Raw genomic sequence first — 15,067 nt, 5'->3', positions numbered from 1 at the left:
CACGCTGGTGAATTTTTGCACTTTAGTGAATTTGCCCCCAAGTACAACGCCAGTTAGAAAGTTTCTCTTATTCACAATGCAATGTGTTTTCACAAATTAGATGCAAGTTGAGGCTAATATTTTCCGAGTAGGAATTGCATCACTTATGGCGCATGGTGTCTATTGACTGGCCTTGGAAATCCTTGAATTAGGGTGGTTTTAGCTTCAGGGCTCACCAATGTCAATAGGAATACGAACATGATTCAGTTGAAGAGGCAGGATGGATGCAATGGTGTATAGCTCAAATATACAAAAATACAAGGTGCTAAAAAATGGCTTGAATAAGTGCAACATTTCTGTCTATTTTAGTATGACCCCACTTGAATTTAGAAAAGACCCTTACTCGCTCTACAGTCCGATTATGACAAAAATAACCTTAAATGGAGTACTAATAAAATACAATTTCTAACGCCATTTACAGTTGGCACAGCTTGAGAGAACATCAGCTGATTTTTCTCTTTCACGTCATTTGGCTGCAGGTGCACTCTAATAAATCCTCTGTAGTTAACTGTAGGTGTAACTTGTGACCCTGATACAAATAAAACAGATGTGTTGGGGTCATGGAAATCTTCAAAATTGTTTCCTTAGCATGAACGCCAAGTGATACAAGTGCATTTGAGGAAGTGACACATTAATGAGTACTTGGATGGACTCCCAAAAATCTCTCTGATTACACTCTGAGGACTATCTTTTTTTGTTCAAGTGTCCCATACAAGGCTATTTTCAGTACCACTGACTATGTCCGAAAATCCTCATCATTACCCAACTCTTCGATATTAATTGCAGTGAATTACTATTCCCTAAACATCCACAACTACAATGGAAAAAACTACTAGTAAATGAAGTCCTGCTATAACCAGCTGAAAGTGCTTGTGTGTGTTTTACCAGGTGCCCATGGGTTACTAAATATAAGTCATAATAGATAATGGTAAGAACCACGTGACTGTTTGGAATGCTTTGTTGGTATGACTATTTATAAGAATGGATTGGTAGCATTGTAAAGACACTCCAGAATTTTTTTTGTCTAGTAAATACATTATTTAATACAGGTTTAGGAATGATTAGGACCTGGGGTTTGCTAGATAAAGGGTTGTTCCATAAATTGGTTTACCTTAACTTAAGTTTACTATAACCATGTAAACATTACATAAACCTAATGGAATTGTTTTGACACCAATATGGATTAATCCAGTTTAATCACCATCAGGTACAAAATACTGTTTAAATGGAAATCATTTTAAAAAATCAGAATAATTTGAACTAAAGTCTAACTAAAGAAGTAAGCTAGAAATGTTGTACATTATGTTTTGGGCTTCTGTACCAGCCCAAGGCAAACACAGCCCTTTAGCAGGGGAGATCTGTATCTCCAAAGAGGCCCCAGTAGCTCCCCATCTTCTTTTCTGCTGATTCACTGCACATGCTCTGTGCTGCTGTCAGTTACTGAGCTTCATGACCAACTCACAATATACTGTATATAGAGAATAGAAATGTCACACTATAAGGCTGATTAGTACTTAATACAGATAATTACTACATGCCAGCTTAGAAACCAGTGCAATTAGCACCAGAATTTAATAATCAGCCTTGTAACATCAGCTTATATTACAAACAAATCTAATTTTCTGCTTGTGAATTTGTGACGACCCCTAAGCTTTGCTTCTCAACAGCTGCTCAGAGCCCACTGAGAATGTGAGTGTTGCATTGGTTATGAACTGTGGGATATACAATTAATACACCACCCTCCAAATGCCCCCCCTGTATTTATTTGCTGTACCCCTTCCCCCCTTATTTTGTGTATTGTCTAATTTGTTTTTTTTTTGCGCGAGAAAAAATAAAGAAAGAAATTTATAAAAAAAAAAAAGAATGTGAGTGTTGCAGAAACTTTCCAAGATGGTAACCCCCTGTGACAAGTTTGAAATTCTAGATTATTGTTGCTATTGAGAAGCTGAAACTTTAGGCTGGTACAATAAGTTTAGTATGTAAAACATTTTTAGCCAGATTCATTTTAGGGTTTAGTTCTCCTTTACACAATAGGAGATTGCATAATTCAGAGATTTCTGGACATTGACTTCCGGATAAATGTTCATAATCTTTTTGCTTTTACTGGTTTCCCTAATGGTGCCATGTCTCGCATCATTTAAAGCAAAATATGTACATGGTCAAACTGGGCTGACAGACACCTGCCCGGCCAAACCCGCTCTCCCCGCCGGGACATACTGTATGGCTGGCCGGACACCCCAGTCCGACACTAAATATGTATAACAAAAAGATGTATTCCCTTATACTAGGCACAAAGAAGCCATATAAATGTGTCAGATTTCTTTTATACCGAATATATGGTTAGAAAGAATTTCATCACATTAAAACATAAACAAAAAGCCAAGATAATGGATATGTGCCTACAAATAACAACATAGCATTTAAAAGACATCATATAAACATTTATTGCAGTAAATGAAGAAACAGAAGTTTTATTATATAGCGAAATCGACAACAGGTCTAACAAATAAAGGATGAAAGCCAGATTAAGGTAAAAAATGGAAGAGGTTTTAAAAATGTAAGAAAAAAAACACAAAGATAAGAAACAGTAACTATAGGTTTCCTTTTAGGGTCAACTTTTGCTTACATGGTTGTGTGTGTGTGTGTGTATTATAATATATACTTATAATACACAAAAGCTATCAATATCTTGTAAATTATATCCTTATAAACGGTGAGTTCTGATGTCATCAGGTATAAACAGTGAGTTCTGATGTCATTTCTGTCACATGACTCATTGAAATTTGTGTATTATAATAAATAAAGTACCCCCAGTTGTAAAATATGAGGATATTAGAAGTTACCTCGGAGTTCCATGACCTGTATAAAAACACTCGGCCTTCGGCCTCGTATTTTTATATGGTCATGAAACTCCTCTGTAACTTATAATATCCTTATATTTTACAAGAGGGGGTTCTTTATTCACTATATAATCTAAGGAAGATAACTTCATTTCAAAAGCCAGTTTTAGTTAGATATTACAGTACGATACATACAAAAAAAGTACTAAACTTAGTGGGACTCATCAACAATTTATAAGAATCACATATTCTGATTTATTTTAATATAATGATGAGTCCTGCTGTGATAGTATTTCTTTTTGTAGAATATATACAGTACATGTATATGTTGTCTGTGGCTATTAATGATGCTTAATGGTGTCCCTTCACTTTTTTCACAACCCAGTGATACTTGTGTATTATAAAATATAATGGACACCCTACTTTGAAATAAAAGTATATTATAAAGTGACTTGTATAAAAGCGTATAGTCTGAAGCCTTGGACTTTTATATAACATGACACTCCTTTGCGACTTATAGCCTTATACTTTACAATAAAGGTACATTACCTATATAAAATGTATTGCTGCTAAATCCATTTTTAAAATTATTGAGCCATTGGATCTACTGAAGACTTAAGGATTTATATACATGTAAAAAAAAATGTCATATGAATGGGTGGATTTTTTTTTTTGTGAGCTAATGTATCCACAGAGAATATAGAACCAACAGAATCTGATCAACATAGTGACATGATTAATGCTCTGTACTCTGATAAACAACAAAAAAAAGGCATCAGAAAGTATCCACTTAGCTTTCCAGGCACACAAATGATGAAACAGAACGTATGTAAATGAAGTGCGTCCCAAGACAAGCCAAGGGCTTCATCAATGTAATGTAGGTGATAAAATGTATTTCCAGTGGGGCTGCCATGAGACCCCTCCCCCTTTTTAAAAAACAAAGATTGTAACATCTTAAAGTTTTAAGCCACATTTGGTCCCAGAGAGAGACAAAATCCTAATTGAAACGTTAACACCACTTTCATATATGCGTAGAGAGCATATCCAAAAATAGTGGAATACTTTTAACAGTATGTGCTGATGTAAAAAAGTGCCACTAATATTAAAACTTGTAATTGATGGAATGACCAATACTGGCACGTGTGACCATAAAGAATCGCCAGCGACCCAAAGTTTTGTCAAAGAGCAAAGCATAATGGAGGTAGGATTAGCAATAAATATGATTATAACTACAGTATTTAAAGGACACTCAGTTAAAATTGACCTAAAAAGCAAGCAAAGATTAAAGACCTTAAAGAGGATGTTCACCTTTTGCAAAGACTACTAGAGTGTTAGCACTTTGCAAAATGAGAACTTTACCATTACAATCAAGTTTAAAAAGTGGCTCCTTTAATAATTAAAATGTGCACTGATACAGAGATCGGTAACAGGGGTGGAGAGTGGAGAAAAGCATTACTATGCATGTGTGATCAATCTTTTTCTCTTCAGATGATCCGGTTAGCTGAAACCACACATACACAAAATTTGCTTAACCCAACGCTCTACTTACACCCTACTGCTTTTGGTAGTGCATGAGGGGGGGGGGGTTTTGACCCCCTTCTCGCTCTCTCTTGAGAATGCATCTTTAAGTGGCCATTTAAACAGTTTATAGATCATAAAAGAAGCATTTTTAAACCTTGTTGCAATGGGTGATGTTCTTTTGTAAAGTTCTACCACTTTGGTAGGACTTTGCCAAAAGTAAACGTTCCCTTTAAGCCAGTCTGAAAAAACAAATTGGACCGATGTTTATGCTGCCAAGTAAAAGCTTTATGCCTTTTCTAAGGACTGGTAATATTCCTTTAGCACTGTCCAGGCTGATGGAGCCATAAAGCCATCTGGAGGATTCTGCCCTTCACGAGCCAGTCTGCGCATTCTTGTCCCGGATATGAAGTCAAAGTCTTCAGGGCTGAAATAAGAGGAAAAGGTAGGTTGTGAAAAAAAAACAAAGTATACTAGCTATAAGGTACAAAAATGACTGTTATGCTGAACAGGCCATGCTTAGAAGTGCAAGTCTCGTACGTAAAAGGACTGGCAGGGCTGATCTGCAGATACAGATAGAGTTTATGGAGCACAGTTTGCATCAATAAAGCCTGTTTTGTCTGTAATTTCTATTCAGTTTGGAAAAGAAGTCATGGTCAGAAAAAGTTAGTGTAGTGTATTAGATTTTGGAATCTTGTAGAGGCACCCAGTAAGTATTTTGCCTGTTCAAAACTTATCCTATAGCTTCTGCCAAATGTAAGGCCACCTGCCAAAGTAAAGCAAACCCTTTGGAGCACCAAACAATCTAGTATATGCATAAGAAGTGAAGCCCTCTGCCTTATAAATACATTACTATTTAAAATTACATTAGCGGGCATTATAGACAGAGAGAAATCTTTTTTTTCCCATAAAAAGATCACCGCACCATAGGCCACCCTTTCAGACTAGAGGAACAAAACTTAATTTGAAGAAGCGTAAGTGTTCACCTTAGAGTTAACTTTTAGTATGATGTAGAAAGAAAAGTGAAATCCTCAGACAATTTGCAATTGGTTTTCATTTTTTTTATTATTTGTGGTTTTTGAGTTATTTAGCTTTCATTCAGCAGCTCTCCAGTTTGCAATTTAAGTCGTCGGTTCTGGTTGCTAGGGTTCAAATTACAGTCAACCATCCATTGATTTAAATACTAGACTGGAATACGAATAGAAAATGGCTGAATAGAAAGATGAGTAGTAAAAAGTAGTAATAATAAGAAGGGTTATTTATTAAGGCTTTCTACAAAAATGCAAGTAAATTTTTTTGGTCAAAAAAAAAAAAATACAATTTTTTTCGAGATTTATTATACCCCGGCCCTGGGAATAGCTTGGATCAGAAAATACTCCAGATAAAACCTGTCGAGGTAGAAGTCAATGGCTGAGGTCCCTTGAACCATTTGAAGATGTTAATAGCCTTCATGATGTTCGAGGGTTTTGCCTGAAAACTGGAATAATTCGAGCGATTCAAGTATTTTCCCGCAGAAAACTAGATGAATTTGAGTTTTCAGGTTTCACAACTCAAACTCGCATAATCGAGTTTACTCCATTCAAGTTTTTCCGAATAATAAGAAACCATTCTCTAACACTTAACCTTTGAAAAATAACCCCTATAGTGTGTAGCCTTACAGAACATTTGTTTTGAGATGTGTCAGTGACCCCCCATTTGAAAGCTGAAAGGAGTTTGAAGTTAAAAACGAATAAATAAAAAACTATAAAAAAAAAAAATAGAATAATGAAAACTAATTGAAAAGTTGCTTATAACGGACCATTCTATAACATACGAAAAGTTAGCTTAAAGGTGAACGACCCTGGCTTGGATAATTTCTTGAGTAAGTATAAGACTGATCAACGGAGCTGGAGCAGCGACACCAACATTCCGAGTGCCCTCAATCTTATGCTTATTCAAGAAATTATACTGTAATCGTGATACTTGGTACATATATAGTTTACAAAAGTGTAGCGCCGTTATACTTTTGGAAAGAAAGAAAGACTTTGTGGCTCTATGGGCTTTATTATGTATCTTTATTAATTAAGACAATACTATTCTATGTGTGCGTTTCCATTTTCATCCATTTTTAAAATGGTAGAGGATTCACAACTAAGTTATTGTACGTGACTTCAATTATGGAGTAAAGGAATTAATTATGTTTTACAAATGTAAATAGAAAAAAACAAAAAGAAGCTAGAAGGGGGTAGGACAACTAAATCTCATTTTAATTCCAGTTAAAGGGTTCTTGACTGTAAACTGTGTGTATGCAACATAATACAGCAATAGGTTAAACTTGGAAGTCAATAATACATTCAGAAAATTCATTGCAAAAATTGTATTTCATAATTAACAAATGAAAGTAAAGCAGTAAGCTTAGTAGACTGTAGAATGCTTATAAACTCGCTATGTTGTTGTTACTGCACTTTATAATCAAAGAAAGGCACAAGAAAGTGTCATCAGTCTCTTAAATTCCAACATACACATAGATTCTTCTCTCTCTCTCTTTTAAAGAAATGATTTATTAATAAGGTTTACCTCTGCTCTCGATAACAATACATGGTTCAATAAGGCAAACAGGAGCAGAACTGGAACGAAGAACAGCAAGCAGACCGATAAACCGCTAGTTCACACTTAATCAGTTTAATATTGTTCAGACATACAGTACGTGGCCCACATAAACAAAATCCTAGGTCCCGGCAGAATAGCATGACAACAAATATGCAGAAGTGAAGATCACTTAATCCATTACGGAGCCCAGTAGTTGACACACAGGCAGGCACCTGTTTAACGTGGGAGCTAAGAATTCCAGAATCTGAGAACTTGGATAACAATGGGAATGACATGGATTTCTCTCCAAACCTCAGTAATGGTGGTCTAACCACACAAACTGGAAATACACTGTACCACATGAAAGACTACTTGGCTGCATATCTCTGGAAAGGCTTTTTCAGATTAAGGAAAATAAGAGACAGACCAGTTTTTTTCTTACCTCATCCCTCGCTATAATATATCTGTCACCACACTATATTTCTGAAATGTCTCTTCCAACATCAGTTACACTGCACATGATGGGTTTATGGTCTTGTTTACAGCATTATGTTTTAAAGTAAAACCACCTCTTATCTGTAGGCTAAGGGCACAACATCGGATACGTGAAAGGGAATGTGAAGTCTGAAACAGTACTTGCCGAGGGCTCTTGTACCGTTTCCCAAAACCAAGAGGATATTTTACCCCCGATGTTTACCTAGTTTAACTTCAAAGTCCAAATAAGAATGAACTGCCTCCTGCCTAATAAATTAGTTTTATTACTTACAGGAAGGAAGTCAAATTTAAAATTAACTGTAAATTGGAGATTATTGATGGGCCTTAAGGATGCAAGAAAAAAACTGAAAAAGGTCTGCACCAAGAACTCTGGGCATTGGTCTTAAGAAATGCTTAAAGAGATTCTAGCATAACAAAGGATCAAATAACTATCATTTAAAAGGGGTTTTGGTGGATATTTGGATAATAATATATAAAGAAATATGTTATTGTGAGTATTATGTCCCCGTTAGATCACTGATCGGATTCAATGATGGTGACTTGGTGGAGGAAGTCAATATTTGAGTGGGAGTCCACAACTGATCTCTATATACATTAAGCCAAAGGGACTCGCCCCAGTTCCATAGGCAATCAACGTACAAAAAAAGTTTATATCAAAAGATATACGTCCCAAGGCTTTTCAGTAGTTAAAACAAAAATATTTATTTAAGTTACATTAAAATAGCGATACATACTGACCCCACATGGTCCACCTTAAGCGTTTCGTACCCTCCAGCACTTAATCATAGGTCTCTCTCATTGGTGGAGGAAGTCACCTAGCATGTCATAAATAACTATTAACACATGGCTCTATTTTAAAGGCCGGTATCTAGACTTCCATCCTTTCCTATGCTAGTTCTATATGATAGAGGATATAGATACACACACACACGAATCACAATCAGAAAGTTGCCAGACTACTGATCACATGGCCCAGGCCCACACCAGACCATAAATTAGGAAAGTCCAAATAGAAGAGGGGGATGGTGGTTAGCACAGCTTTTCCAAATGGTATGCGTCCAATTCCTTAATAGTTGCTCTGTGCTGCAACTGCTGCAACTGATCCAAGTATAGGAGAAGGAAAAGGAACTCCAGCAGTATTACTGCAAACAACTTTCTATTCCAGGCAGTGGTAAACACAACATGTTTCGGGTTCAATACCCTTTATCAAGTGAATTCACTTGATAAAGGGTATTGAACCCGAAACATGTTGTGTTTGCAGTAATACCGCTGGAGTTCCTCTTCCTTCTCCTATACTAGGATCATAAATTAGGAAAGGTCCCCCTCTTTGGTAAGTTACCACAGTCCTTGTATTTTTTTTTTCATACTCTTTTTTTTTTTTTTTGTATCACTATGAAACTGGCTCACTTTATCTGGTAACATCAAAGACATATAAACAGAAAAATAAACATGCTACTAAACTATATAAGAAGGGTGTACTGCTTTGAATTTACATACAAATATGTTCTCTTGCATTGATGTAAAAACAATCTGATGTGCATTTCTACAAAGATACAAATCTCTAAAGACAGGAAAAATGTTCCACAACATCTACTTTAATTTCACAGAACAATGTGTTTGTATTGAACACAAATTTGGCAATACTGCAGTGCTTTCTATGGAAGAAAAGAACAAAAGCCCACATGGAAAATGTGTGGGATGAATTTTAATCTTGTGACAGCAGATTTTTACTTCAACCCTTATTACTGTAGAGATTTGTTATACAGAGTACTGTTACAGAAATGCCAACATACTAAGATTTGTGCTTCCTTTGGGGATTCAGCAACTACATATAATTTAGAAGGCAGCTGCAGCTCTGAATGGCAGAGCTAGAAGGCTACACTGGGCAGTACCCCTGCATTAATAAGATATTAGGATGTGCTCTGGGTTTTTTACAAGTTCTCGATACTCAAATGTCTGAGGATCTGCTGTTGGAACTACCCACCCCTTTTAGTCCGAGCCCATGCTTTCTATCACAGCAACCAGCAGATAACCAACTCCATCATAAAACCTCAGTACTCCTCCTTTGCCACTTTGTAAAACTTTATAGACGGGTTCTTTTGGATTATTATCCTTAATACGAATGCTTAGACTGAGTGATATTAACAACTACAGGACTTTAAGACTTTATTGACCGTGTGATTATGCGGGGTGCTACAACTACTAAAATGTATATTAACTTGGATAGTGACATGACTATAAATCTACGTTACTAGTCATTTTCATTTTTTCATTTTAATTTTTGAAGGTTGTAACGTTGACTCTTGTTCCTATAGAAAAAAAAAACTATTTGCCGAATTAGTTAATTCGCATTTCCTCTCAATTCCTCAAAGACAATCTAGAAAATAAAGCTTTTATTCCTCCTAAAAAGCAAGAGAACATTATCATAAATCTTATGAAACAGCAATATTAATTTTGCCCATACAAACTTGATTTTTAAATGCTTACATATCTTTCAAAAGTGTCATTGTTCTCGAGCTGAGAAATAATTAAAAGAGAACCCATAAACACAATAAAGAGATTAGGAGACCTTGGAAGACCAGATTAATTATAAAACTTTATATCCATATCCCACAGCCTTTTGTTTAGGTTAATTTATAAAGCAGTTTGTGCTATTAACATGACTGACTTTTTCTTAAGAAAGAACGTTTGAGAACAGTGATCATTTGTGTAATTTAAGGAAGACATCCCTAAATAGCATGGGTACTTAACTAAGGCTATGGCCACACGAGCTGAAGGCTACGGCCGTTTTCAGTCTGTGTATTTTTGCAGGCTGAGAAAAGCAGATCTGCTCCCTGCCCCCTGATTTAAATCCAATCAAACTGTGTGTGTTCACACAAACCAAGGTCAGCCTAAATATGCAAAAGGAGGCATCTCTGGGCTGACCTAAGCTTTAGATCCGCTATGTGTGACAGGCTGATCAGATAGCAGTAGCAGGCCTGTTGGGCCTTTGATCACCCCAGTCTGACACTTAGATCTTTTCTCAACAACATACTAAGCACAGTATATTAAACAGCTAACAAAAACTCTACTAGGAGACATTCAAAGACAAAAGACAGTGTAGGGCAGTCCAGAATTATTAAAGCATATACTAAACTTACTATAAAGTAGATTCTGTATTTTACATAATGTAAATGTTAGAGTGAACAGGTTGGATAAAGTCAAGGTCTCTACAAAGCACCAATGATTCTTATTAAAACATTATTTATTAGAAGATCATAAGATATTTGGAGCAGCACATTTTTTCAGAACAGTCAAGCACATTTATATCAACGTTGTGTAAATACTTACTGAGCAGAGTCAAAATAGTCCATACATTTCTTTTTCTTGTTATAAGCTGCTACGCGAAATGGAACAATCTCCAGAGAGATGAGACCAGGAGCCATGGTAAGTACTTTGGCGCCATGCGTTGGTTCATAGAGATCCTTTCCAGTTGCAGGATGCGGCATCCCTGCTGGATCTCGGCCCACTATGTAGAAATTAGCACCCGCCACCATTCGGGCCCTGCAGTGCCACTGAACCTAAGAGATGAAAGCAAAATTTACATTATGAATTTTAACTACTCGTTGAGCCAATTAGAATTCGCCCTTTGTACAGATCATGAGACAACTGTACAGCTTAAAACCAAAAAAAGGGATTTTACATGAACATATGTCTGACAAGTCCATAACACATTACATTTGCAGGACTTTAGCCTACTATAGGCCTACAAGGATTTTTACAAGGAGCATGAACAAGGTTGATCCTGACTTGGTCATTAACTCCCACTGCATTTTCTCAACAGGTAAAGAAAAACTGGACAGATTTGGAGGGGGACCAGTGTAGTTTGGGTGGTGGGAAAGCAGGCTCTCCAGAAATACTGCCTTTCATGTGAGGCTATGTTTATTTGTATTCTGTATAAACAGATATATTTTAGAAGTAGGACAAGCAAACAAACATTTAACAATGTGGGCGAGACTCACCCAAAACATACACTACATATGTTTAATATGAAATATATACTGTTCACATAGGTACATTTTGCAGTTTACATACAGAGGAGTTGATGTGGTGCATTGCCTATGTACTGCACATCAATTCAACATGCAAACACTCTCTCTCTCATAATATTATAGGTATCTGCGACCTTGCCTCATTTGAGTGAGAAGTTCTCGGCAGTTAGGGAGCAAGTGGTTTCCTATACCGATACCCCTCACCTGGTGATTTAGGACCACAAGAAAATGAATGCCTCTAGACTAATCGGTTGGTTTGAACATACAATGAATCAGAGTCTGATCATTTCTTATACATGGACTATGCTCTCTACCTAATCAATTCTAGGTTTAATTGGCTGCTCTTATATTTAATATAGGTAGGAGAAAAAAAAGTGAGTTTAAATTAAAAGTTAGATAGTACTGGAAGATTTGGTCCTAGCTCCAACATATCATCCAATTGCTTGATGTAATTGTAATATCTGATTACCAGTCTTGTTTGACCAGGTCAATAAAGTGTAAGACATATTTTGTGCTAGGAAACATTTTCAAAGTGACAACAGTGAAGGTTTCATTTTGTAGATGATGTTCAGAATCCAGATGCTCAGGCTAATGGACAAAGAAAATATTTTTATACAGAAATCTGTTAATACAGTGAAATATTAACCATGACTGTCCAAAACATCTACAAAACAAAGCCATGTGTAACCTAGACAGAATTACTGGCGCAATGTCTGGATTATAAACTGATCTGAAAAGAACACATTTTGTAGAAAATGTATTTTTCTGTGACCAAACGTAAATGATTAAAGAAGGAGGATGAGGTTTTTTTTATTGCTCTGTTATTATCTGGCACTACAGACTTAACTGGCAAGTTATTATCTTAAGTCATTGGAAAATCATCATACATGGAGGGATTTCTGTTTTTTATTGCATCTACCCCCCACCAAAAGGATCAAGACAAGAAATTTTTAAACTTGGAAAGAAAAATATATATATAGATAATACCCTGAATTGGCTACAAATGGAATACATATATAGTATTTAAAGGGGGAATCCAGCTTCCAAATCCAAAATTTGATAAAGAGGCCCACATAACACAGAAACCCCTAATATACCCATCACAGTAACCGGTTTCTTCAAAAAGTATCAATAAATGGCATTTTCTATGCTGAAATTCAGCTGGTTAACAATTCTTCTCTATCTGCAACATTTGGAATCCTGGCAGGGAAGGAGGGACTAAATACTGATGTTACAAATTGTAACAACTTCTCCACAGCTTAGAGACAGTATGCAGCACCTACATAACCCACAATGCATTGCACTGTGATGTTCTGTTCCTTATTGAAATCACATGTGCAGGGAATTGTGGGTTTTGAAGGATGCAGGCTGAGGACAGATGGCTGTTTATATAAAGTAACAGTAGTCAGCCAGCTCAGCAAAGTAGTCAGAAAGATCAGCAGACGAGAAGGGGGCTATGCTTAGGTAACTGTCAGAAACCATTAAAAATAATGAAAATCTGCATATTTTTAAATTGATGTATATTGCATGAAATTAGGTTTACTTTTCAAAAAGCTTAAGTTATGTTTTTGGGGAGTTCCCCTTTAAGCTCGATATATTTTTCAAGCTTTCTAGGTAAGTTCGGAGTATGGGTTCTGAAACACCACCAGAGCAGTATGTATGTGTTACAATTACAACTTCATAACAAGTATTAGAGGTCTTTTAGTGAAGGGTAATACTGTATACCCAAACACTTAACCAGCAAAGATCCCCATGCTTTCAGCTTCTAAAAAGCTATATAAAAAATATATAAAATGTTGACAGGATACTTCAGTCTACAATATTTTGTGATCTAGAACATTCTTAAATGGCAACTTATTTAAAAGTACAAATGCAGAGAATACTTATGGCAGAATAAGTATGGGAAAATGTTTGTTTTTTTTAAAAAAAAAAAAAAAAAAAAAACACAGTTAATAGTGCTGCTTCTGCAGAATTCTGCGCTGAAGAGCACGCAGATTTTTTATATTTATTTTTGAAATTTGGTAGGTGCCAAACCATGTGACTTGTGCTCTGACAAACTTCAGTCACTCTTTACTGCTGCATTGCAAGTTGGAGTGATAGTACCCAAGCAGGAAAAACCCAGCTAGGGGGCACGGCTTCGGTCATATTGAAGTACAATGAGAAGGGGAGAAAAAAAAGCAGTTCAATTCAAGTGATGGCTCCTTCTCAAAGCTCAGAATCCAGCACAGTGCATGAAGATGGCTGCCTCCACACAAATATTACATCTTAAAAAATAAATTTATTGGTTGAAGAATAAAATTTGAAATGGCAGAGTGAATTTTTTGCAATGTAAACAGCGTCATTTAAAAATAAAAAGTAAACAAAAATCATGACAGAATCCCTTTAAATAAGGTAAATAGTTGTATAGACTGTTTCAGTCCTCGTGTTGTCTTTTTGGACTGTCACTACATAATTTATAGAGAATAAAATTAGTCCATAACACAGGAAACCCTACCATTTTAGTTCTTCTACTGTAAAGGCAGGTGTTCATTTAGAAGGATTTTTGCCAAGTCAGACCCTCACTCTGGCCATGCTTCACAAATGAGAAATGGTTTCCCTCCTCCTAAACTGAATTAACTACCACAAAGGTTCTGGATTGCAGAGGAATACACTGGTGTTCATCTTGTATGCACTTCATCCTGAAATCGCCTTTGTCATCAGACTTCTTGGAGGCTGTGGTATAAGAGCAAGGCAAATAGCATGGGCATTGCCTCTATATTTTGCATCTCATCTGTACCACAAGCTTTGTATTCATAGAAGTTTTGGTGTCACATTGATCTATCAATGTGGAAAGCCTTTTGGACTAGAAAAATAAAAATGTATTTTTAGCCAAAAAAATACAATTAGCAACTACAGAGATATGCCTTATTTATGTAATTGAAGTGCTATTAAAAGTTGTAAAACTTCTTTAAAAATCTAAAGGATGAAGTATGGATTTCAGATGTGTTGGTATAATAACCTACAGCTACCATATTTTTTGATTTGGAACAGTAGACAACAAACGTTAACTACAGATCGGTTGTTGTGGGTTATTTGTCATTGTGCAAATATTGCATGTATTATATTTTTTTCCCTTCATCACCGATAGAAAGCAGAAAGTTTCATATAGTCATGTCCTGAGATTCCACCCACCTCAGTAGGACCTGCATACATCATTGGTGATGGGAAGATGGCCACAACAGTGGTCTCTGGATCAAGCACACCTTCTTTAAGGACAGCTGCATGCTGCTTCATACGCCACATAAGCGGCACATCATCATCCTTTGTCCAACCTCCCAGCGGGTGAAGAAGGAGGACAGGACGACGGTAACCCCTCTCCAACAACTGCTTGTGTGTGTCCTGCATTAACAGGGCATGCCCATTGTGCACTGGGTTGCGCAGCTGGAAGGCAAACACTGCATCTAGTTGGAAACAAAAGTAAAGACCATAAGAAAAAGTACTTGGCAATTTTTATTTTGGGGTTGGCTTGCTCTTTAAAAAAAAAAAATTAAACTGGTGCAAGGGCCAGAAGTACATGCAAAAACCTTACCTGCCAAA

At 36.3% G+C, this 15,067-nt stretch overlaps 1 protein-coding gene across 1 annotated transcript in view; it reads right to left on the bottom strand.

Annotated features, from left to right (window-relative positions):
* Positions 1–3,664: 3,664 nt before the first annotated feature.
* Positions 3,665–15,067, bottom strand: part of papss1.L (3'-phosphoadenosine 5'-phosphosulfate synthase 1) — a 31,854-nt gene continuing 20,451 nt past the window's right edge. Inside the window, 3 exon segments of the mRNA NM_001096616.1 lie at positions 3,665–4,824; positions 10,791–11,020; positions 14,663–14,931. Of these exon segments, the coding sequence (NP_001090085.1) occupies positions 4,686–4,824; positions 10,791–11,020; positions 14,663–14,931 (638 nt within the window). The 3' untranslated portion in view covers positions 3,665–4,685.

The sequence above is a fragment of the Xenopus laevis genome, chromosome 1L (assembly GCF_017654675.1).
Source record: "Xenopus laevis strain J_2021 chromosome 1L, Xenopus_laevis_v10.1, whole genome shotgun sequence".
In the NCBI taxonomy this organism is placed as follows: domain Eukaryota; kingdom Metazoa; phylum Chordata; class Amphibia; order Anura; family Pipidae; genus Xenopus; species Xenopus laevis.
The sequence above is the reverse complement of the archived record's forward strand: the minus strand, read 5'-3'. Positions and strand labels throughout refer to the sequence as shown.